At 40.2% G+C, this 26,970-nt stretch overlaps 1 protein-coding gene across 2 annotated transcripts in view; it reads right to left on the minus strand.

Annotated features, from left to right (window-relative positions):
* The window catches only part of ARHGAP26 (Rho GTPase activating protein 26), a 744,136-nt gene that overhangs the window by 371,493 nt on the left and 345,673 nt on the right, over nt 1-26,970 (minus strand). For both annotated transcript variants that reach the window (XM_073620639.1, XM_073620638.1), the window contains exon 13: nt 9,545-9,610. In XM_073620639.1, the coding sequence (XP_073476740.1) occupies nt 9,545-9,610 (66 nt within the window). The remainder of the gene's footprint in view (nt 1-9,544; nt 9,611-26,970) is intronic.

Below are 26,970 nucleotides of genomic sequence, written 5' to 3' on the forward strand. Positions count from 1 at the left end.
GCTCTCCCCTCCATTTTTTCAGAAAAGGATTTGGGTCTGTCAGGAACAGATGGAAACATAATTTTGCCTCTGTAAAAATGATTAGTAAGACCTCATCTGGAATATTCAGTTCGGTTTTGGGCACCAGTTCACAATAAGGATATTGAGGAATGGGAGAAAGTGCAGAGAAGGGCAGCTAAATGGGTAAGAGGCATGGAGGGCCTAGGCGAACCTTGGCACCCCAGATGATTTGGAACTACATTTCCCATGAGGCTTAACTACAGTGCAGAGTGCATGAGCATCATGGGAAATGTAGTTCTAAAACATCTGGGGTGCCAAGGTTCGCCATCACTGGCCTAGGCTATGTGTATAGATTAGCTAAACTGAATTGTTTCTCTCTTGAGAAGAGGCAATAAGGGGTGATGTGATCAACATGCATAAATGCATAAGTGGAACATATAGTGAGCCTGATGTAGTTATTTCCTTTAAGTTCATTACAAAGGACAAGGGGACACTCATTACATAACTATGTAAACAGAAAACCCAGGACAGTAGTCATGGCACCAGCTAAAACTTCAGGCAAGGATTAAGAGATAAATAAGATGCATATTCATGAAATGATTAACCTGCTTCAAGGCCGCCCGCATTGTACTAAGGACGGGTGGCTCCTACAGGCACAGTGACGCAGCTGTATGTTGCTCCATGCTTCTCGATACAGGGCGTGCACAAACTCCGCCGCTGTGATTGGACACAGGGAGAAGGAACAAATAGATTTTAAGTACAAAACAGCACATAATATAATAATGTACTAATATTTTTGCCCGTTCTTCTTTGCAAAATAGCTCAAGCTCTGTCAGATTGTATGGAGAGTGTCTGTGAACATCAATTTTCAAGTTGCCACAGATTATCACTTGGATTTATTTTCATCTAAACCATTTCATTGTAGCTCTGGCTGTATGTTTAGGGTCGTTGTCCTGCTGGGAGGTGAACCTCAGCCCCAGTCTCAAGTTTTTTGCAAACATGTTTTCTTCTAAGATTGCCCTGTATTTGGCTCCATCCAGCTTTCCATCAACTCTGACCAGCTTCACTGTCCCTGCAGAAGAAAAGCATCCTCACAACATGATGCTGCCACCACCATGTTTCACGGTGGGGATGGTGTGTTCAGGGTGATGTGCAGAGTTAGTATTGTGCCACACATAGCGTTTTGCTTTTAGGCCAAAAAGTTCAATTTTGGTCTCATCTGACCAGAGCACCTTCTTCCAACTGCAAACGGGACTCCTTTTGGCCTTCTTTCAACAATGCTTTCTTCTTGCCACTCTTCCATAAAGGCCAGATTTGTGGAGTGCACAACTAATAGTTGTCCGGTGGACAGATTCTCCCACCTGAGCTGTGGATCTCTGCAGCTCCTCCAGAGTTAGCAGGGGCCTCTTGGCTGCTTCTTTGATTAATGCTCTCCTTGCCCGGCCTGTCAGTTTAGGTGGACGGTCATGTCTTGGTAGGTTTGCAGTTGTGCCATACACTTTCCGGATGATGGATTGAACAGAGCTCAGTGAGATGTTCAAAGCTTGGGATATTTTATTTTTTTAACCTATACCTGCTTTAACCACTTCCGGACCGGCTCATGCCGATATACGTTGGCACTTTGAAGAAGGATATCGTTGTTATGGCAGCAGCTAGCTACCATAACCCCAGTATCCTCTTCTTCAGTGAGCGGTCCAGTTTCAGTTAAAAGTGGTCTCTGCAGCAGATTCGCCGCAAGATCACCTTTATCGATGGTGGGAGAGGGCCCCCCCCTCTGGCCACTCTCCAGTGCTTACCGGAGCCGTCGGTATCGCAGAGACGATCGGGTCCTCTCCCTGGCTTGGTATGGAGACACGTGAGGGGAAGATGGCCCCCACCCATCTCCATACCATTGCAGAGCGGAAGCGGCGTCAAAACGTCACTTCCGCCCATAGATCTTAAAGCATTTTTTTTTTTTTCTTAAATGACTTTTTTTTTATTACATTTTAGTGTAAATATGAGATCTGAGGTCTTTTTGATCCCAGATCTTATATTTAAGAGGTCCTGTCATGCTTTTTTTCTTTTAGAAGGGATGTTTACATTCCTTGTAATAGGAATAAAAGTGACAGAACTTTTTTTTAAAGAACAGTCTAAAAATAAAAAGGTAAAATAAATAAGAAAAAAAAAATTTTTAAATGCGCCCCGTCCCGCCGAGCTCACGTGCAGAGGAAAACGCATACGTGAGCAGCGCCACATATGAAAACGGTGTTCAAACCACACATGTGAGTTATCGCCGTGATCGGTAGAGCGAGAGCAATAATTCTACTTCAAGAACTCCTCTGTAACTCAAAATATGCAACCTGTAGAATTTATTGAAGGTCGCCTATGGAGATTTTAAAGGGTAAAAGTTTGTCCACAAGCGGGCGCAATTATGAAGTGTGACATGTTGGGTATCAGTTTACTCGACGTAACATTATCTTTCACATTATAAAAAAATTGGACTAACTTTACTGTTGCCTTTTTTTTTATTCCAAAAAGTGTATTTTTTCCAAAAAAGGTGCGCTTGTAAGACCTCTGCACAAATACGGTGTTACAGAAAGTATTGCAACAACCGCCATTTTATTCTCTAGGGTGTCAGAAAAAAATATATATAATGTTTGGGGGTTCTAAGTAATTTTCTAGCATAAAAAAAAAAAACTGTTTTTAACTTGTAAACACCAAATCTCAGAAAGAGGCTCAGCCTGGTTAAACTTCTTTACAACTTTATCCATGGCCTGTCTGGTGTATTCCTTGGCCTTCATGATGCGGTTTCTTCACTGAGAGCTTCACAGAACCACTGTATTTATATTGAGATCAAATTACATACAGGTGGACTCTATTTACTAATTAGGTGACTTCTGAAAGCAATTGGTTCCACTAGATTTTAGTTAGGGGTATCAGAGTAAAGGGGGCTGAAAACAAATGCACCCCACACGTTTCACAAATTTATTTGGAAAAAATTTTGAAAACCATTTATCATTTTCCTTCCACTTCACAATTATGTGCCACTTTGTGTTGGTCTATCACATATAATCCCAATAAAATTAATGTTTTTGGTGGTAACATGACAAAATGTGGAAAATTTCAAGAGGTATGAATACTTTTTCAAGGCACTGTAAGTCGCTGATCACTGCGATTACAAGAATAAAAAAAAAAAATTAAAAAAATTTCAGTATATATCCTATAGTTTGTAGATGTTAGAACGTTCACATAAACCAATCAATACAGTTATTTTTTTTTTTTTTTTTTGTAGCAGAATAGATTTTGGCCAAAATTTATGAACAAATTAGAATTTAAAAAAATATATATATTGAATATGTTTTATAACAAAAAGTAAAAAAAAAAAAATGTAATCAAAATTGATATAATAAAAATTAAAAAACCCAGTGGGGATACCACTAAATGAAAGCTCTATTTGTGTGAAAAAGATGATATAAATGTCATGCGTGTACAGCGTTGCATGGTCGTGCAATTACCAGTTAAAGTAGCACAGTGCCAAGTAGCAAAAAATTGCTGGTCATGAAGTAAATCCTTTCCGGAGCTCAAGTGGTTAAACCAGTTGCTTAACTTCTTCCCACCCGGCTACTGCATATAAACGGCCGGGTGAGAGCTTCCTCCTGAGTGGACGTTCCTGAATGTCCCTCAGAAGAAGCGGGATTGCTCTGTGCCCACCTAACACGGCACATCTTCGATCAGCAGGAGGGCTCTGAGATTGGACACAGCCATCATGATCAGGAGGGCCAATCACAGCCATCATGTAATGTAAACAGAGAGCCATTGCTAGGCGATCGGCTCTCCTTCTCCTCACATGGAGCCTGTCAGTGAGGTGAAGGAGAGGGGATCTGTGCTGTGAGCCGGGGATCAGTGTGCATTTTTTACAGCTTTTTCACAACGATTACCCAGCTAGTGTCCCCAAAACAGTGTCCCCACCGGTCCCAGTAAAATGATCTGGCCCAGTGAACATCTGCCACATCTGTCCGTGATCATCGGCGCACATCTGTCCAAGTAAACATCTGCGCACATCTGTCCCAGTGCACATCTACACACATCTATTCCAGTGCACATCTTTCCCAGTGCACATCTGAACACATCTGTCCCTGTGTACAGCCGCACACATCTGTCCATGATCATCTGCCACACAGGTGACACATCTGCCCCAGTAATCTGTCGACATGGCTAAAAAATTATTCAGCAGCGAAGAGGCTTTCCATATACTCCAGAGTATGTCAGACGAGAGTAGTGGGGAACTCTCTCTGTCAGACTCAGATTGTGAGTACGAGCCAGTAGAAAGCAGTGGCTCTGAAATGGAGACTGAGGACGACAGAATCCTAACAAAGAGCTCAGGAGTCTTCAAAAATGTGATAGGTAGTCAGGAAACTAAATGTGTAATTTATGCTCCTAGAACACCTGACGGTGCTCCCTGCATGTTGTGCCTCTGTATGTGGCCAGGCTGTGGAAAAGTCTCACAAATGTATTATCGCCATACTCAGGAGTAGCAGAAAGTATTTAGGGGTGTAATTTTTGCTATGCTATGTTTTAGAAATAGCTTATGGTTTGACAACTTTGTGTAAAAAAAATACGTTTTTATTTTCTCTTCAAATTTTCTATAAACTTGGAAAAAAAATGACACGTTTAAAAGACTCATTATGCCTCATAGAAAAAAAGTTGGGGTGTTTGCTTTCCAAAATGGGGTAGTTTTGTGGGTAATTCCATTGTCCTGGTGCTCCCAGGGTCTTCAAAAATGTGATAGGTAGTCAGGAAATAAAATGTGTCATTTATGCCTTTAGAACACCTGATGGTGCTACTTGGATGTTGGGCCTCTGTATGTTGCCAGGCTGTGTAAAAGTCTCACACATGTGGTATCGCCATACACAGGAGGAGTAGCAGAATATATTTTGGGGTGTAATTGCAAGTTTACCTATGCCATGTGTGAGAAATAACTTGTTAATATGACAATTTTGTGGAGAAAAAATAAAAAAACAATTGTGGGCAAAAAATTGCAACTTAAAAAAACTCACTATAAAAACGACATTTTTACCCCTGTTTTTATATATATTTCGGAATCTCCCTGTTTGGATACCGAGATATACATATTCAAAAGAATAGATCAACTCATAATGACTTTCCTGTGGCAGGGGCGATACCCCCGAATTAAACTCCAGGTGCTACAACTGCCGTGGAAACAAGGGGGATTGGCGGTTCCAGACTTTCACAGATATTTGTTAGCGGGTCAGCTAGTATTCGTGCATAGGTGGTTTACTATACCTGAGGATCACACTGCCAATACACTAGAGGCGGCTGTTGGTTCTTATGAGGTGCTGACACATCTCCCGTATCGGGGTGTCAGGGCTCCGTATAGGCTCACAATATCCATGCATGCAACCAGTAAGGCATGGGTAGCAGTGGCCAAGATGGGTAGCGCTTCTGAGATTTCTCCTCGCATACCACTTTGGAAGAATCCTAAATTAACACACTTCTACGAGCACCCTGATCCAATTATCTGGACTAAATTTTGGTATTAAGACGCTGAGGGACACAGTGGGCGTTGGGAAACTTCTACAGTTTGACGCCCTGAAAACTAGGTTTGATCTTCCCAACACTCACTTGTTCCGGTACCTTCAGCTCAGACATGCATAGAATGCCCAATTTGGAGACATTGGTATCACCCTGAAAATGAGTGATGTTGAGTCTTTACTACGGGAGGACACTTTGGACAAGGCCTTCTCTACAATATATAAACAACTGTTCGGTGAAGGAGGAGATCTCCTTGCAAAGTGTAGGGCGGTGTGGGGTAAGGTGTTCCCCCAGATGGACAGGGATGACTGGGAAGATGTATGGGACATTAATTTTACTAGATTGGTCTCTGCTAGAGACCAACTCATTCAATTTAAATCCCTGCATCGTATACATCTTACGCCAGCTAAATTGGCTAAGATGTTCCCTACGCAGTCGCCTGGTTTCTGGTGGTGCAGTTCCCTCACTGCCGATTTAATGCATATCTTTTGGAATTGCTCGAACATTCAAGTATTTTGGAAGGGGGTCACAGAGTGTATAGCAGAATGAACAGCCATTCCTATACAGCCCACAAAGGAGGTGTGCCTTTTGGGACTGGTAGACAATCTAGCCCCAAAAAGAGTAACTCGTACTTTGCTGACGACACTAATCTATTACGCTAGGAAAATGATAGTGTTATCATGGAAAAAACCTAATCCTTCATCTGTATCAGTGTGGAAAGGTGTGGTTAATAGGGCTGCACCTTTATACAAGGCTACATACATTAGCAGGGGCATACCACAAAAATCTGATAAAGTGTAGGGCAGTTGGATGACTAGTGAAACTACGGTGGCGGACTGAGTGGCACCTAATAGAATGCACCTGCAGTGGGTTTTAATATGCATGTAACTATTTGACATATCTAAATATACCATTGACTGTTATTGAGAATAGGTGGCCTTATTATTATTATTTTTTTGATTTTTTCACTGAGTGAGGGTCTGGAAGGAGGAGGAGAGAGTCAATGCTGAAGAAATGTAAATAGTTTGTTTTTGTGTGTGGCTCATTGGGTCTTGTATATTCTTGTTATGTTAAAAAGCAATAAATAAAACTTTTCAAAAAAAAAAACTCACTATGCCTCTTACTAAATACCTTTGACTGTCATCTTTACAAAAAACGGGTCATTTGGGTGGAATTTGTACTGCCCTGACATTTTAGGGCCTCAAGAAATGAGATAGGCAGTCAGTACATCAGGATTAGTCAATTACGTAGCATAGCTTGTAGACACTAACTTTCACACAAACCAATTATCATACACTTATCAGGATTTTTTTTACCAAAGACATGTAGCAGAATACATTCTGGCCTAAATTTATGAGGAAATTAGGTTTTATTGGATTTCTTTTAAAACAGAAAGCTCTTTTTTCGCTTATATAGCAACAAAATAAAAAAAAACCCATTGGCGATTTAATACCAACAAAAAGAAAGCTATATTTGTGTGAACAAAATGATAAAAATTTAATTTGGGTACAGTGTAGCATGACTGAGTAATTGTCATTCAAAGTGTGAGCACACGGAAAGCTGAAAATTGGTCTGGGAAGGAAGGGGGTGAAAGTGCCCAGTACTGAGGTGGTTAAAGTACTTAAAAAACTGAGGGTTTAATATCACTTTAATGTCACTTGAATTTAATTTGTGGTAGTTGCACTCTGTAGGGGTCCCCAACCATAGTCTTGAGAGTCCTATATATCTGACTGTGAAACATTTAACAGGACTATTGCTTAATGTAAAAGTAAATTGGAAACAAGTGTGATGGGGGCGCTAGGCCATTAATTATAATTAGTGGCCTATCGCCCCCCCATCACACTTGTTTCCATTTTGCACTATAATTTATATATCTAGCTTGGGGGTTAGCAGCTTTATTTACCAATTGATTATACAAGTGTGATGGGGGGCGCTAGGCCACTAATTATAATTAGTGGCCTAGCGCCCCCCCATCACACTTGTTTCCAATTTGCACTATAACTTCTATATCTAGCTCGGGGGTTAGCAGCTTTATTTACCAATTTATATATTAATTTTTTGGCACAAGGTATTTACTTATTTTAATGTAAAAGTAAGCTAAGCAGTTGTCTTTGTCCCTTACCGGGGATATTAACTATACCCATCTTTGAGAACTCTCCATGTTCTAGCACAGAGCAAATCATGTTCTTAGCTACACGTGCTTTACAGTGCTCAATCAAAATAACCCAGAGGGTGTTCCAAATGCTTCACATTTATGCCCTTCAGGCCATTATTTGATTGTTGGCATCCCAACATGCGCGATTTATGGATACACAAGCCGAATGAAGAAAATAAATACAAACATCTATGACTGATTTAAGCAGGACCCTGCAGAGCATGTAGTTCATTAATATTGCTTTTACATTTTGTAAGCTTGTAATCAAATTATGTCTTACTGTCCTAACCTGTCTGACAGTAGCCCATTGCAGGAGTGTCCCTCCCTCCTGCTCTCCTTGTGTTAGCAGGGGCACTAGTGTGGGCACACCCGCCCAGGGCCTGGCTGACCATCGCCTGCTTCATCATAGGAACGCCAGCTTCCCTCCCTGCTCAGAAAAACCCTGTCCTCAGCCCGCCCAATCTACCATCCCAGCGTCTGTGTCCGGCTCCTCCCCCGTGGTTCCCTAGCAACGGGACGCTGTAGATGGTGAAGTGGTGGGTGAAGGTACTATGGTGTGATGGCGTCCAAGGAGGAGGGAAAAAAGAACATGGGCAGGAAGAAGGAGAAGGCGGCAGAGGAGAGCCGTCACCGAGGAGAACAAGGAGTTCTACAAACTCCAGATCTGGGACCCCGACAGCTGCCTGGAGAGGTGATGGTGGGGGGGGCTACAGGTCTCAGCATGCCCTGACTGGAAGAGGAGCAACAAGTTTAAGGTAGCACTACAACTCCCAGCATGCCATGGCAGAGTAAAAGTAAACGTTTTCATGAAAGTGCATCAAACTCCTGCATACCACCTCTTTGATGCACCATCATAAAACACGCATACTGATCTAATGATAGCATGTCTAAAAACGTGGATATAAAATGTGACAGGGAAAAGAACGCACCACACTCATGTGGTTCCAGCCAAAGTCATGTTTGTGCATTTTCGGCACATAAAAATGCAGCACTCTGCTTTTTTTTTTTAAACGCACATGAAAGCGCTGCAGTGGTATAATCAAAGCTGATTGGGATCCTTCTGACTCTGACCATCTCCTGTACCATGTCCCCAGTCTCTGACATCTCCTGTACCATGTCCCCAGTCTCTGACATCTCCTGTACCATGTCCCCAGTCTTTGATCATCTCCTGTATCATGTCCCCAGTCTCTGACCATCTCCTGTACCATGTCCCCAGTCTCTGACCATCTCCTGTACCATGTCCCCAGTCTTTGATCATCTCCTGTATCATGTCCCCAGTCTCTGACCATCTCCTGTACCATGTCCCCAGTCCCTGACCATCTCCTGTACCATGTCCCCAGTCTCTGGCCATCTCCTGTACCATGTCTGCAGTCTTTGACCATCTCCTGTACCATGTCTGCAATCTCTGACCATCTCCTGTACCATCTCTGCAGTCTCGGACCATCTCCTGCATCATATCTGCTAGAGGTGCACCGCATGGAAATTTTGCTAATACTATTAGCAATGTGTTATATAAAAATGTATACAGTCATTTTCGGTATCGGTTTTCGGCCTAGTGTATTTTTCATTTTCGGTATCGGCACCAAAAAACCCATTTGGTGCACCTCTAATAATTGGATTATTTTCAACAAAAAAAGTTATTTTAGGAAGCAGTAAATGAAAGCGTAACTCAGTGTAGTCAGAATAGGAAAAATAATATTTTCGTCAAAACTTGTAAATGTTTGCAGACATTATCCATTGATGATTTATCATAATCATTTCCTAGGCACGTGAGAAGCACCAGCTGCTTAGTCTTGATTGAGATAATCAAATTGTCCTAAACTTTATTGCCATTTGTTGCACCCGACTCTACCTTACCTCTTGTTTCCACTGCTTGGATACACTTTCGGATAATGCTAAAGCCAATGTTGTCCAGCTGGGCAGCTAGTGAAGAAAATATATATAGGTTAACATGTGTGACTTGCAAATGGGCAAAAAATATTATACATATTTCAGTTACATTTATAAAAAACAAAATATTTTTTAAAGGAACCTGTCATAAGAAAATGGGTGTAAGGTGTAACATGCCCCCAAAGGTGAACTTATCTTTTAACAAACACATAATATAATGCAAAAACGTAAACGTGCCCTTAACTGGGAGCATTCAAACCAAAAGAATTACAAAACTTGCCACCATGGCATTTCTAAAATGCCCATAATGGCAGTGTGGTCTAACTTTTAAAAGTGATAATTTCTTAGTAAACTTTAATAATGATAGTCTATAGTAACGTGATTGTGCATGGCAGCAGCAATACTTTCTGAAAATTGCATCTTTGGAAAACTGTGTGACATATTGAGAGATCTCCACAACATTTGAAATCCTTTAAAGCAGGGGTCTCAAACTGGCGGCCCTCCAGCTGTTGTGGAACTACAAGTCCCATCATGCCTCTGTCTATGGGAGTCAGGCTTGTAACCGTCAGCCTTGCAATGCCTCATGGGAATTTTAGTTATGCAACAGCTGGAGGGCCACCAGTTTGAGACCCCTGCTTTAAAGTGTTACTAAACCTAAGAGCCTACATTCACTATATCTGGTCTCCCACAGTACACAGAACATGAAAATGCATTTATTTTAGTAAACCTACACTGCTAACTACCTTTTCTCATCAGCAGTATATAGCAGTCTTATGACTTCTATCAGTTCCTGGTTAAAGATTGTAGGAGGAGTTTTTATACTGCACTGAGCTGTCCTTTCATAATCCATGATCCCTGACTCTGTCTGGATAGTGCTGATTGGCCCTGTGCTGATCACATGCACTCTCCCAAAAAAAAAAAAAAAAAAAACACAACTCTCTAGCAATACACATCAAATTGAGCACATGCAGCCTGACTCCAGTAACTGTCTTATCCGGACATGTTTTGGAAGAGGAGGATCTGTGCATACAGGATCAAGCAGCCTTTTTACAAAATGCAGAGGATTAACCCCTTAGGTTCCACAGTGTATATAACAACAAGCATGCTTGACTGAATTTACAGACTGATTTTACTGTTGTGGGTTTAGTAACACTAATACATTTTCTTATGATAAAAGCATTGAAAGTAGCTAATACTTAAAAGCAGTACTATGTAAATATATATTTTATAAGAGCCATTAGGGACAAGTCCAAGCAATATGCAGTTATTTTCTCTTTTGCATACTTTCTACATATTTTTGTGCGGTTACTACCCCTGCCTAATAATACTAGTATTTATTATTTCATAATTATTAGTATACAAACAGATTTAGAAAATTTTAGAAATCCAAGTATGTTCTCAATGAGTATAATTTCTATTAATAATAATTAATATTAATATAACTATTGTCAGTAGCACACCGAATTAAATGTCAAGTAGTAACAAACCCTTTGTGCTTTTTCAATGACAAAAAAAGCTTCTTCTTGTAGTCATTTTCATAAAAAAAAAAAAAAAAAAAAAAGTATGTGAGACTGTAATAACTACATATGGCCAAATGTATTCATCCCAGTGGAATATCAATAGGATCTTATTACTTTCCATAACCGACCTCTATTAAACTGAAAAGCTGCAAAGTGAAAGTCACGTCTGGGAATTTATTAGAGGGAGATAAAATATTTATTTTGTGCAAAATTATGATACCCTAAAGGCATTCAGCTTACATCCTGAAAGTGAGATCTGAAACAGTCAAGCTAATAAATGATAAGACTCTGTTAAGCAGTTCTGCGATGGGGACTTTGCTCCCTCTTTATTTAATTCTGATTTATACTAAATGACTGGATATAATAAAAACAGACACCTGCCAGTCTTAAAATATTTTTTTTATGCCTTTGCCATCTGTGCACATTCAGCTTTATAGTAGTGCTGAAGCTTGAAAAAGATTTGTAAAGAACAATTTATATTACGAAGAATTTAAAGCACCAGTACAATACCAGATTATTGTACAGGTTAGTCATTATAGGCCTGCCAATAACCATACCTGAGATAACGCTTATGCAGATTATCCACTTGGGTACTGAATGGTTGCTGTACAAGAACTGTATAGGAGTGTGTTTTCGTATGTACACTACTACTGTCTCATGTACAAGTTCTGCATAGTGCATAAAGTTAAGATCAAATAGATTTTATATCACGGGGTTCAATCTGTTTATGTCCACCTAGATAATATTAGCAGGTTTTAGGATTCTATATTGATTAAAGATTTTTTTCTTAGGAAAATGTAGACTTTTAGTCTGGTTTGCAAGCAAAATATGGATCAAATCCCATATTGTACATCATGACAACGGAGTTCCTTTTTGTTGGCAATCTGATTATAAGGGAACCCTTGTTTATGATACAGAAGAGCTATGCTCAAAGCTCCTTGCTTAATCTCACATGCAGGAAAGTCTTCTGTAAAAACAATTTAAAAGTACAAAATTACAGTAAAAGTTTCCTAAAGCCCTCAATTAGATTCAACACTGCCATGCAAAACTGGATGTGACTGATGAAGAGCAGTAGAGAGGGACTTCAGGAAGTACACTCCTAGTGAACTTGTTAGAAGACGGAAGTAAACCATATGAGCCTTCCGATTGTAAGACACTTGCAGTGTTTGCCTGGTCACGTTAATAGCTTATTGATTACTTTCATTTGCTGCCTGGAATTGTTCTTTATGGTTATTAAGCTGGTATACTGAATCATTTACAATAACTGGTTTATACTGCATAACACAAAAAACTGTTACAAATACTTGCATTGCTCTTATATTTTGGTTTCTGCTCAGTAAATCCTAATGTGTCTACATTGTGCTGACATAGTACAGTATCACATCATAAATCACAAGGATGGAATCCTAGGAAAAATAAATAGCCACAGACCCTAAATCACTGCCAGATATTTCACAATCATAAAATATAATTGTCAGTTGGATTCCAATAGTAAATGAATCTGCAGCTTCACTGGAACAAACCAGCAATGCCGACATATGTAGTTTGATCTCTAACACATTTTGAACCACTTCAGCCCCAGAAGGATTTACCCCCTTCCTGACAAGGCCATTTTTTGCGATATGGCACTGCGTCGCTTTAACTAACAATTGCACGGTCGTGCAACACTGTACCCAAACAAAATTAATGTCCTTTTTTTTTTACCACATATAGAGCTATCTTTTGGTGGTATTTAATCACCTCTGTAGTTTTCATTGTTTGCGCTATAAACAAAAAAACAGCGACAATTTTGAAAAAAAAAAACAAAACATTTTTTACTTTCTGCTATAAATCATTTCCAAAAAAATAAAAATTAGTTTAGGCCAATTTGTATTCTGGTACATATTTTTGATAAAAAAAAAAAAAAAAAAAAATATTGCAATAAGCATATATTGATTGGTTTGCGCAAAAGTTATCGCGTTTACAAAATAGCGGATAGATTTATGGCATTTTTAATATTTTTTTTTACTAGTAATGGTGGTGATCATTGATTTTTAGCGGGACTGCGACACTGCGGTGGATAGATCGGATACCTGACATTTTGACACTTTTTTGGGAACCAGTGACATTATTACTAATGTAATCAGTGCTAAAAATATGCACTTTTATTGTACTAATGACACAGGCAGGGAAGGGGTTAACATCAGGGGCGATCAAGGGGTAAATGTGTTCCCTGCCGGTATTTTCTAACTGTATGGGGGATGGGCTGCGTAGGGAAACACACAGATCCATCTTCCTGCTTAGCAGAAAGACAGCAACTGTGTGATCTCCCATTAACCACGTCAAGATGGCAATATGTATGTATACGTTGAGGCGGCCTTGAAGTAGTTTATCGGTGTTATGACCCCAGCCTTTTTTTTTCATCCGGAGGCTGGCTTTCTCATGAAAGCGTTTCAAATGGCTCATGAGCGGCTGGAACGCTTTCAGAAGTGGTGGGAGGGGATGTCCTACCCCTCATGCAGCTTGCCGATGTTTCTTGGGTGTACTGTTCTAACCGGCGAGCCTGAGGACCGATCCAACGGTGTGGCCGGCTAGTCCCAGAGGCGATCAAAGAGTAGATCATCTTTGGTTACCTCAATGGCCTTGGTCAGGGTGAAAGTAAACTTTTTTTTTTTTTTTTTTTTAAAGCAAAAGATCTTTTGCTTTTAAAAGGTAAAAGGAGAGATTTGAGGTCTTTTTGACCCCAGATGTCTCCATAAAAAGGACTTGTCATCCTTATTTCTATTACAAGGGATGTTTACATTCCTTGTAATATAAAAGTGATCAAAAGAAAAAATGAAAAGACACAGTAAAAATAAAAAAGTAAATTAAATAAGAAAAACATTTTTTGAAAGCACCCCATCCCTCTATGCTCGGGTGCAGAAACGATCGCATACGTAGGTCGAACGCGCATATGTAAACAGTATTCGCACCACACATGAGGTATCACCACGAACGTTAGAGCGAGAGCAATAATTCTAGTGCTAGATCTTCTCTGTAACTTACCTGCACAGCACATGATGCTACTTTGGTTCATCGTGGATCTAGTTTGTATCTACCAACCTTTGCATGGATGACAGTTCACCATTCTTATATCTTTGGCTTGGTTCATACTGGTGCGACGCAGGAACCAGCGTGATTCCTGTGCAGATTTCCATATCGCATCTCAATCGCAGGCAGTTCACACTGCTCTCTGCGAACCACTGCAGGTGTTAATGCAAAGTTAATGACACCCCCAAATTGGTTCACAGATCGCAGTGCGAACTGTGAAATCGGACAGGAATCGGATCGCAAGGATGTTCACAGACTCCAGTGCGGACGAAAAAAAAGAGTTCTGCACCATTTTTGTGTGAATGCAATGCGATTTCAGCCATACAAACTGTATGGCTGAATTTGCATCGCACAGACATCGCATGTGATGTGCACAGCAATGGGGTGCAAATCACATGCGATGTCTGGCATTGCACTGTGTGAACCCAGCTTTAGGGTATCTACAAGAGGGCTCTCTGGTATTAAGTGATCTATAGCTGATGGTTGTTTTGATTGTTCTTTTAAGCATCATTAATGTGTTCTTATTGCTATGAATACCTGAGAAATGTATGTGTCGTTTTGTGTGACATTTCCTACGGTTTGTATTTTCTTACTTTTAATAAAAACATTGAAATATGAACAGGTAACCTGTAAAAAAATTTAAAGCATCACCCATAGAGATTTTTAAGTACCATAGTATGTCCCCACTCCACAAACGTGTGCAATTTTAAAGCGTGACATGTTAGGTATCTATTTACTCTGCGTAACATCTTTCACATTTTACAAAAAATTGGGGTATATATTGTGTTTTGTTTTTTAATTCATTAAAGCGTAATATTTTTCCAAAAAAAAAGTATTTGCAAATACCATGTGACATAAAAAATTGCAACAATGGCCAATTTTTTATTTCCAGGGGCTATGCTAAAAAAAAAAAAAAAATGTATGTTTGGTGGTTATAAGTTATTTTCTAGTAAAAAATACTGATTTAAACTTGTAAACAAAAAGTGCAAGAAAAAAGCTCGGTCTTCAAGTGGTTAAGCAATTACTGCTGTGTGTGACACTGATGGAAAGGATTCCCCTATTACACACATTTTTTTAGAAGCCCCTTTAGGAATGCATTGAGCATACAGGTGCATCTCAATAAATTAGAATATCATAAGAAAGTTCATTTATTTCAGTAATTCAGTTCAAAAAGTGAAACTCACATATTATATAGATTCATTACACACAGAGTGATATATTTCAAGCATTTCTTTTTTAAATTTTGATGCTTACAGCTTGTGAAAACCCCAAATTCAGTATCTCAGAAAATTAGAATACTACAAAAGACCAATATAAAAAAGGATTTTTAAACCAGTTACTGGTACTTTTGGCAGTGTGGGCAGGAGCCAATTCCTGCTGGAAAAATTAAATCAGTATTTCTATAAAGCTGGTCAGCAGAGGGGAAGCATGAATTGCTCTAGAATTTCCTGGTAGAGGGCTGCGCTGACTTTGGACTTGATAAAACAGTGGACCAACAACACCAGCAGATGACATGGTTCCACAAATCATCACTGACAGTGCAAACTTCACACTGGACCTCATGAAACTTGGATTCTGTGCCTCTCCACTCTTCTTTCAGACTCTGGGACCTTGAGTTCCAAATTACCGTATTTATCGTCGAATAACACGCACTTTTTTCCCCTTAAAATCAGGGAAAAATCGTGGGTGCATGTTATACGCTGATCCCCCGCTGATTATGAGCCTTTTGGTGGCTTTCGGCAGTTCTCGGCGGCTTTCAGCCATTCTCGGCGGCTTTAGCAGTCCCGCGTGAGCCGGCGAAAGCCACCAAGAGCGGCCGAAAGCCGCCGAGAAAGGCTGAGAGCGGCCGAAAGCCGCAGAGAATGGCGGCACCATTTTTAAGCGGCAGTATACTGACAAGTCTGCAAATGACACAGGGGCAAGGCTACAGATGGACACTGACAAGGCTGCAATGATGGACAAGGCTACAGATGGACACTGACAAGGCTACACTGACACTGACAAGGCTACAGATGGACACTGACAAGGCTACAGATGGACACTGACAAGGCTACAGATGGACACTGACAAGGCTGCATTGATGGGCATTTAAATGTAAGTTTTTTGCCTTAAACTTCCCTCCTAAAAGTTTTTTTTCCTTAAAATTCCCTCCTAAACTTGGGGTGCGTGTTATACGCCGGCGTGTGTTATACGCCAATACATACGGTAAATGCAAAATTTACTTTCATCCGAAAAGAGGACTTTGGACCACTGAGCAACAGTCTAGTCCTTTTTCTCCTTAGCCCAGGTAAGACGCTTCTGGCGTTGTCTCTGGTTCAGGAGTGGCTTGACACAAAGAATGTGACCATTGTAGCCGATGTCCTGGATACGTCTGTGTGTGGTGCTTCTTGAAGCACTGACACCAGCCGTAGTCCACTCCTTGTGAATCTCCCACAAATTCTTGAATGACCTTTGCTTCACAATCCTCTCAAGGCTGTGGTTATCCCTGTTGCTTGTGCACCTTTTTCTACCACCCTTTTTCCTTCCACTCAACTTCCCATTAATATGCCTGGATACAGCACTCTGAACAGCCAGCGTATCTAGCAAGGACCTTTTGTGACTTACCCTCCTTGTGGAGGGTGTCAATGACTATTTTCTGGACAACTGTTAAGTCAGCAGTGTCCCCCATGATTGTGTAACCTACTGAACCAGACAGAGAAATATTGCTGCATTAGAATGTATACTCATCTAATGGTGTTACCAGATCTCATATATATATATATACACATACATATATATTTACACACACACACACACACACACACACACACACATATATATATATATATATATATATATATATATACACACACATACATACATACATACATATATATATAAAAATTGCATGGCCACACTTGTATCAAGAGCACAGTCCAACAACAAGTTATTTATCCCTGGTCGTAGAATGACACTTAGTGGCTAAGAGAGGCAATGCCTAAACAAATAACAGAATTAATATTTAGCTACAGAAACCAATGAAAAGAAGTTCCACCTTCTGGGCTAGGTTTAAATTTTTATGAGCTTATTGTCCAGAACTCTATATAGGACCAGGAGAGGAAGCCATGAGGACACAGGACACTTCAAAAGCAGGACACAGTACATTCACACCTCATACACTTATCAGGCCTCATCATTTGACACTTTGAGGACACCAAGACACAGCTCCACCCTGACGAGACCCCATTTTGGGAAAGGCAGCCATCTTAGGGACTCTGGTAACGACATTGTAAGCCAGCAACCATTTTGGAAGGACAAATATGACTTTGATCTTTCCTGATTCACTGCTTATTTAAAGTGATTGTAAAGGTTTTTTTTTTTTTTCTTAAAATAACAAACCTGTTTTACTTACCTGCTCTGTGCAAGGGTTTTGCACAGAGCGGCCTAATCCTGCTTTTCTGGGGTCCCCCAGCAGCGCTCCTGGCTCCTCATCGAGTGCCCCCACATTCCATGGGGGCACTCTTGCGAGCACGCTCTCAAGTCCTGCTGATTATTGACACAGACAGCAGGACTCAGCCGCCCCCCCCCCCCCCCCCCCCACTGCCGTGTCACTGGATTTGACAGCAATGGGAGCCAATGGCCCCTGCTGCTGTCAATCTAACCATTGAGGACATAAGACAGCGGATGGAGCTCCTGGGCTCGTTCTCATCACTGGAACAATTGGGTTCAGGTAAGAAAAAGGGGGGCTCTGGGGGGCAGCTGCACCACAGGTTTTTCACCTTAATGCATAGAATGCATTAAGGTGAAAAGCCAGCTGACTTTACAACTCCTTTAAGAATACTTATTATTGATTTTTCGTGATCTTTACATTATTATTCATCCGATTTAATAACCATTTTAGATTTTTCTTTAACTTTATTTTTGCTTTTCCAATTTTTAATCATCTTTTATTCGGCGCTATAGTAGTATAATATTTTTACGAAGTTTAGCACTTGTTCCTTCTGCAGAGGGGTAACTGTTGGCTTCGTAAATCGCAGACTTCTTGTCTGGTAGTTAACTGTACATACATGGTTGTGTCCACGGGGAGAAATTAATAATTTTGTTCCATTCAAATTGCTTAGCAAAACCCATTAGCGAGTGTTGCAAATAATTTGTATTTCATGTAAAATTTTTATTTATGTTCATCTATAATCTAACTATTTATTGTGAACTATTTATTATTATCCATCGTGTAATCATCGTGTAATTTTTTACACAGCATATTCAAATAGGGAAATAAAAAATGGGAAAGAGTGGAAACAGTTTGGTGCCACCTAGCATGCAGTGATCCTTTATGTGGGCTGGTATGGCTACGCGGGTAGCTATTGGCAGAGTGGGTGGTCGTACGAACGCCCAGGGCGTCATTCTGGGTATGCAGTTTGAGTAACCAATTGGGGATCACTGCATGCTAGGTGGCACCAAACCTTTTTCCACTCTTTCCCTTATTTTTATCTCCCTATTTGAATATGCTGTGTAAAAAATTGGGCTATGGATGATCAATTAACAGTGCCGTGTTGCAGATATTGAATACGCTTGATGTTAGAGCAGCATCCATGGAAATCAGTCTTATCCTATAATGGAGGGGTTCCCCTTTAATATGGATGTCTCTCTCTCAACCTGCTTGTGTTGATATAGTAAGGGAGTAATGGTGGCTTATCTACCTGTTAATATGCAGAGCGCTGTCTTTTGCGATAGAATGTGTTTTCCCTTCATGGAGTGATTTATATTTATTTTGGTTATAAGAGCACTGAGGGGGATTGTTAAATAGGTGATAAGAGATTGTGGATCTTTTCTCCCTATCTCCCCCATTCCTTAAGCCCTTTATCTGTTAGCATTAGAATGGGAAGTTATCGTTATGGCAGCGGCTATCTCACGCATGCACGGGGAGTCCCTCTGGATCTTTGAATACAGGTGTTGGAATGAGGAGTTTCCAAGATGGCCACTGTGGTTTTACCCATGCGCGGAACACCGCTTTGTATTACATGAGATCGCGTTTATCGCGATAGCTTATCCTCGTTTCAGACATAAGTCTATGGGAATGAGAGGAGACAACAAATGGGCGTTCGCATCCCTGTGGTGATGTCAGACGCTGCGGGGATGGAGGGGGTATTTAAGGACCCTCAGGGCGCCGTTGATTTTGCTGCGGCTGCTTGCCCTGTTGGATACTTGTATGATACAGTCACCCAAGCTTCAGGTAAGCAAATCCTCCGTGGTAGCGAGATACCAACTGAACCTAGATGTTTAGCTTATCAGATAATAATGCAATTGTATTGTTGGTTATAGGGGACTATCCCTCTCGTAAGGCATTACATGCCTGTTTGGACCTGCTTTGTCCTATCTGGACTGCGCTAGTGTATGGGAAAAGGGGAAATCCTTGTCTTACTATTGAGGGATTGTCTACATTGGGGTAAGATTGCTACAATACAAGCCTATATTGATTCACTATGCTTGATCAGTTGAGATATATTCTCATAGCTGTTTTGTATGTTTCTCCAGATTAAACAGCTTTTTCTTCTATCAAGCTGTACATTAGTTTTGAAGTATTCATCTCTCTATTAGTGACAAGAATGTTTGTTGTACTTCCCTATTTCCATATAATGGATTAGATAGGCAACAATTGTATTCCTAATTGGACCTAATTAACTGTGTGCAAGTATAATTGGTTTTATGTTCCTGCAGGTTCAAATAAGGGCTTTACCCTCCCTGATACTGATACTTTGCTGAGCTATCTGTTTGTGGGTTTTGCTAGTCCCCTGGAGTTGTGTCTACATTTCGGGTTAGATTTCTTTCATCAGATGACATACATACATATATACACACATATATAATATATATATATATATATATATATATATATATATATATATATATACACACACATACATACATACATTTTGTTGTTATGTATATATGTAAACTAAGTACTCAGATTTCTAGACCATATATGGTCTCTATGTGTATCATGAATTTATAATATATAGATTTTTGTTTACTTATAGTGATATTGTACATAAAGTTTTGCAAAAACTCCTGAGGCAGCCATGATCTTAGTGAAACTTGTAGAGTCGAAAAACTTTTGTACAACGACTGTATGAATTTATTCATGTTGGTTTTAATATTCAATTGTAATGATTTCTTTTAAATAAAATGTATTAATCTTCATTTGTCTTCAATCTGATCAATATGCACCTCAAAACTTCCATTTATGGGGAGGTGGTGCATTTAAATAAGACCTTGTATCCTTTGTTAAACCGAATATACTGGATGTTCAAAGCTGTAGTCCAGTGATTTTAACACAACGGTTAAAAACATTTACAGGATATAGTAGCAAATCAGGCTCGTCAATAAGTTAGGTGCTCCTGGCAAGTTGTTCCATGTCTCTATGTCAATCAGCAGCTGCAGGAACGGAAGGCTGCAAGATGGCCGCCCGACTTCTGGAAACCACCGTGGAATGCACGGGGGCTGAATGGAACGCAAGTAGACCGCACTGCTGTCACAGGGAAGGGGAAGGGGAGGGGGAAGGGGGAAGTAGGGGGGTGGAGTAGAGGGAGGGGAAGGAGGGGGGAGTAGAGGGAGGGGAAGGAGGGAGGGAAGGGAAAACATAAAAAAAAAAAAAAAAAAAATCGGGCAGCGACTGCAGCATTAGAAACATATTACATGTTCCCAAAGGTAAAGTTACCCTTTAATTCCATACGAACTGTGGTAATATTACAATTCTCTTGGAAGTAAGACAAAAAATCACTCAGGATAGTAATAAAAAACATGATCTTCTTGTTCATTTCATATTAACAAAGGTCAGAGATTCTTATGCAGTTCTGTACCATTTTAATTGCAGAAACAATATCTAATTAAATATCCAATCAGCTTTTATCGGCTTCTAATTTCACTTTTAATGAGGCACTACAGGGATGAGGATTTTTATGTGAAAGCTCGTTTTGTTAGCCTTCATACAAAAGAGTTGACTATCTATCTCCATGGAGCCAAAGTCTAATTCCTTTGAAGCTCTGTACGGCAAAGGAAAACAGGCCTGCTGATGAGCACTGACACTCTACAATCCCATCACTCAAGTCCACTTCACTTAAATAGTTACTATATTTACCATGCTTCTACAAAGCTCAATATTCACATGGAATTCAAGGTGAGAACTAATGGGGTGTGGTGTGCTAACCTATTCGAGAATCAAGGTAGATATTGTTGTATAGAGAAAGCGGTGGGGCAAAAATTGTGAAAATTATCTTCAGTAATAATCATAAAATAAACGAATAATAATTACTGCCAAGACAACGAAAATTGTAGTGCCCCCTTACATTGGTAATGGGTGTAATGCCCCAATCTCTGCTGCAGAAAAAAGGGAGCACATAGAGGTTTTCACAGATGTGTATTAGTTAAAGGGTAACTCCACTTTTGTGGGGAAAAAAGAAAAGCAAAAAAAATGAATTCAGCGTTTACAATTATGAAGTCACACCGTAATGCTATTAAGTATTACCTTTCCCTTTCAATCTGCAGTTTGCTAATTTTCTGTAAAGTGCAATACAACATGGCTACCTGATACAGAACACCCCCCCCCCCCATGCAATACAACATGGCTACCTGATACAGAACACCCCCCCCCCCATGCAATACAACATGGCTACCTGATACAGAACACCCCCCCCCCCCCCCCGAGATGTCATTTTCTGCTTGTGCGATTGTCTTACTGATTTTTCCCAGAAGTCTACACTAAAGATATAAATCGGATTTTGAGCATCCCTTGCAACAAAAAATTACATTTTTAGTGAGATACTCCCAAAGGGAAATCACGTCTAAAGGGATGCAGACCTCGCCAATTTCCCCATTAGAGCCCCGCAGGTGCAGCAGCTAACTGATTATTAAGAAACCACTCCCATAGACACAAACATGGACACAAACAGCATGTCAACATTAAAATCCCTGCAATGTACATAGATCACCCAGAGGGGAATGAGGCAGGAGCAGAAAAGTGCAAATAGCAAGAAGGATATGCTTTTAAGAGAGTGTGTAAGCCAAGCAATTTAGTTCTATTGATCATTTTGGTTACGTTGTGTGAGATGTGCTCAGCAAGCTTGCAGGCCATCCACTTTTGCAAACTATTATATTGGTCCTGAGACTTCACTCTTCCACACATTTAACTACAAAACAAAGTAAAATATAAATCCTAATTCCTAACCTAGTATGTACCCTGGCCACAAAAAATGTATATGTACAGTTCAAGAGGCAATGCCTTGGATTCAGATCTGTTACAAAAGATAATTTATGTATCGTGAAATAGGTTGGCAAATAAATATTTGTTGCAGGACGGCTGTTTACAGATGTCATTCTTTCAGTCTGCAATAACACATATTTTACATGTTCCCAATGTGGTTTATTGAAACAATAAGGAACTAAAAATTTGAAAATGGTTCATTATGAAACAGCTGGCCAAGCAAACAAGTCCCTCCTGCTAACACTAAAAAATTCACAGGCATCGGTTTGACTGACTTTCAAAGGGAATCTGCCAAGATAGTAAAAAAGGAAGCTGCCTCGACTGCTAATATGTACAGTATCTCACAACACCCCTCACTTTTTTGTAAATATTTTATTCTACCTTTTCATGTGACAACACTGAAGAAATGACACTTTGCTACAATATAAAGTAGTGAGTGTACAGCTTGTACAACAGTGTAAATTTGCTGTCCCCTCAAAATAGCTCAACACACAGCCATTAATGTCTAAACCGCTGGCAACAAAAGTGAGTACACCCCTAAGTGAAAATTTCCAAATTGGGCCCAAAGTGTCATTATTTTGTGTGGCCACCATTATTCTCCAGCACTGCCTTAACCCCCTTGGGCATGGAGTTCACCAGAGCTTAACAGGTTGCCACTGGAGTCCTCTTCCACTCCTCCATGACGACATCACAGAGCTGGTGGATGTTAGAGACCTTGCACTCCTCCACCTTAAGTTTTGGATGCCCCACAGATGCTCAATAGGGTTTAGGTCTGAAGACATGCTTGGCCAGTCCATCGTCTTTACCCTCTGCTTCTTGAGCAAGGCAGTGGTCGTCTTGGAGGTGCTTTTGTGATTGTTATGTTGGAATACTGCCCTGTGGCCCATTCTCCAAAGGTTGCCGCCACCAACCCTTGACACCATCTGAACCAAATAAGTTTATCTTGGTCTCATCAGACCACAGGACATGGTGCCAGTAATCCATGTCCTTAGTCTGCTTGTCTTCAGCAAACTGTTTGTGGTCTTTTTGTGCATCATCTTTAGAAGAGGCTTCCTTTTGGGAGAACAGCCATGCAGACCAATTTGATACAGTGTGCAGCGTATGGTCTGAGTACTGAAAGGCTGACCCTTCAACCTCTGCAGCATTGCTAGCAGCACTCATACGTCTATTTCCCAAAGACCACCTCTGGATATGACACTGAGCATGTGCACTAAACTTCCTTGGTCGACCATGGCGAGGCCTGTTCTGAGTGGAACCTGTCATGTTAAACCGCTGTATGGTCTTGGCCACCGTGCTGCAGCTTAGTTTCAGGGTCTTGGCAATCTTGTTATAGCCTAGGCCATCTTTATGTAGAGCAACAATTATTTTTTCAGATCCTCAGAGAGTTCTTTGCCATGAGGTGCCATGTTGACCTTCCAGTAACCATTTTGAGAGAGTGAGAGCGATAATACACAAATTTAACACACCTGGTCCCCATTCACACCTGAGACCTTGTAACACTAACGAATCACATGACACAGGGGAGGGAAAATGGCAAATTGGGCCCAATTTGGACATTTTCACTTAGGGGTGTACTCACTTTTGTTGCCAGTGGTTTAGACATTAATGTCTGCGTGTTGAGTTATTTTGAGGGGACAGCAATTTTACATTGTTATACAAGCTGTACACTCACTACTTTACATTATAGCAAAGTGTCATTTCTTCAGTGTTGTCACATGAAGAGATATAATAAAATATTTACAAAAATGTGAGGGGTGTACTCACTTTTGTGAGATACTGTACATGCTTGTTTTGGGTCAGTGGCTAACCTGAGAAGAAAAGCTTGCACCTCTAAACACAAGTAAGCAATTTTAGCTTCAATATTTCTAACCTGACAGTTTCTCTTTAAAAATGAAACCAGCAAACATTACCACTTTTCTCTGAACACAACAACACCATGAAAAGCCTACATAAGATGTTAAATTATGATTTCTGGAAATTCTCCATTAGCAATAACAAGTGCATGTATTATCTGGGAACCAGTCCACTGCCTGCATCAGGGTAGAGGATTCAGTGTGAACATACCCCTAAGGCAGGGTATTGATGTTTTCAGGAAGCTATGTACAAAGACCCAGAGATAATGCCACTGGGTCTAAAATGAGGCAAGTCATGAAAATGGAATGATTTTAATTAAACAATTTGTTATAAATGTTAAAGAAAAGAGGGTGGGGGGTTACACATATGCATAAAAAGTAAACAAGATGTGATGCGCCAAAACAATCACGCAGTCACAGTTGTAGAAACATATACAAAAACTCCACTCATATGCATATAGTCCAAGCTGAAAGACTTCTGGCAAATTATGACTTAACAATCATCCTGTAGCACCTTCAGACCAGGATCAGGGAGGATCTGCACTCATCAAGCCACATGAAAAAGACGAGGCACAGGGATGCCAGCAACTGGTAACTTTAATATAAACAAATCACAGTAAGCACTTACACTTTAACAAATGATGATATACAACCAACAGTGCAGAAGCTCGCATACAGCAGGAGAGAACAATGCTGGTCGTCCTGAATAGGCAGAATAAACACTGTCACGTTGAGCAGGGGAACACTCCACAGAGATCCATGTACAGGAAGCAACCCATTTCCGAGCATCAGCCCCTTTGTCAAGCCTCTTATGATACTATGGGCTACGTTATTTCATACAACTGCTTATTACACATATAAAAAATTTAAAGAAAGGAATTCACATATTAAAAATATAAATAATAAACAATCACCAATACTTAGTTTAATCACTTCAGCCCCTTAATGACCAGGCCATTTTTTGCGATACGGCACTGCGTCATTTTAACTGACAATTGCACGGTCGAGCGACGCTGTACCCAAACAAAATTGACATCCTTTTTTTTTCCCACAAAAAGAGCTTTATTTTGGTGGTATTTGATCACCTCTGCTGTTTTTATTTTTTGCACTATAAACAAAAAAAGACAATTTTGAAAAAAAAAAAAAACAATATTTTTTACTTTTTGCTAAAATAAAAAATCCAAAAAATAAATAAAAAAAACAAATGTCTTCATCAGTTTAGGCCAATATGTATTAATCTACAAATTTTTGGTAAAAAAATAAATAAATATCGCAATAAGTATATATTGATTGGTTTGCGCAAAAGTTATAGCGTCTACAAAATAGGGGATAGATTTATGGCATTTTTATTTATGTTTGTTTTACTAGTAATGGCGGTGATCAGCGATTTTTAGTGGGACTGCGACATTGCAGCGGACAGATCAGACACTCTTTTGGGACCAGTGACATTTATACAGCGATCAGAGCTATAAAAATAGGATTTTTATAACAGCTTACCTGTAAAATCCTTTTCTTTTGAAGTACATCACGGGACACAGAGCCATAGTAATTACTATGTGGGTTATAGTCCACCTTCAGGTGCTGGACACTGGCACACCCTAAACAGGAAGCTGCCTCCCTATATAACCCCTCCCATACCGGGAGCATCTCAGTTTTGTAGCAAAGCAGTACATGTGTATACTAGAAAGAGGGGTGGGACCTCTGTGTCCCGTGATGTACTTCAAAAGAAAAGGATTTTTACAGGTAATCTGTTATAAAAATCCTATTTTCTTTAATCGTACATCACGGGACACAGAGCCATAGTAATTACTATGTGGGATGTCCCAGAGCAATGCCAACTGAGGGGAGAGAGACACAACAGAATTAGGGCACCATGAGATCAGAGGACTTACACGACTGTCTGCAGTACACTGCGCCCAAAGGCGACCTCCTCATGTCTTTACATCCACCTGATAGAATCTGGTAAATGTATGGATTGAAGACCAAGTTGCGGCCTTGCAGATTTGAGCCATGGAGGCTTGGTGATGCACTGCCCACCAAGCACTAACAGCCCTAGAGGAGTGCGTTTTGATTTGAGAGGGTAGAAACTACCTACCTCTTTAAACCATAAGCTAGAACAATTACTTGTCGAATCCATTTAGAATAGTAGATTTCCATGCTGCCTGTCCTCTTTTAGGACCTTCAGGCAATACTAACAAAACATCAGTTTTCCGAATCTGAGCAGTCGTCTTTAAGTAGACTGCTCTCACCACATCAAGAGAATGTAGTGATTTTTGTTCCAAAGAACAGGGTTCTGGAAAAAATGAAGATAGAATAATATCCTGGTACAGATAAAAACCTGATACTACCTTCGGTAAAAAGTTAGGATGAGGACGCCATACTATCCTTGTGAACAATAATAATATGGCTCTTTACAAGAACAAGCAGCCAATTCTGACACCCTTCTTGCAGCAGATATGGTTACCAGAAAAAATAGTTTCCTTGTCAAAAAAGGACCAAGGGAATATGTTGTATCAGTCCAGTCTTTTGTAATGCCCCCAAAAACTACATTCAAGTCCCAAGGGTTCAGGGGTGGCCTAACCGGGGATTAAGCTGTGTTACCCCCTGAATAAAGATACGAACCAAAGAAAGCGAAGCAAGTGGTCGTGGAAATAATACCAATATATGCTTCCCAGACTCCATAATATATAATTATGTAGGCCGGCTCCCTTG

The sequence above is a fragment of the Aquarana catesbeiana genome, linkage group LG03 (genome assembly GCF_042186555.1).
Source record: "Aquarana catesbeiana isolate 2022-GZ linkage group LG03, ASM4218655v1, whole genome shotgun sequence".
Lineage (NCBI taxonomy): Eukaryota > Metazoa > Chordata > Amphibia > Anura > Ranidae > Aquarana > Aquarana catesbeiana.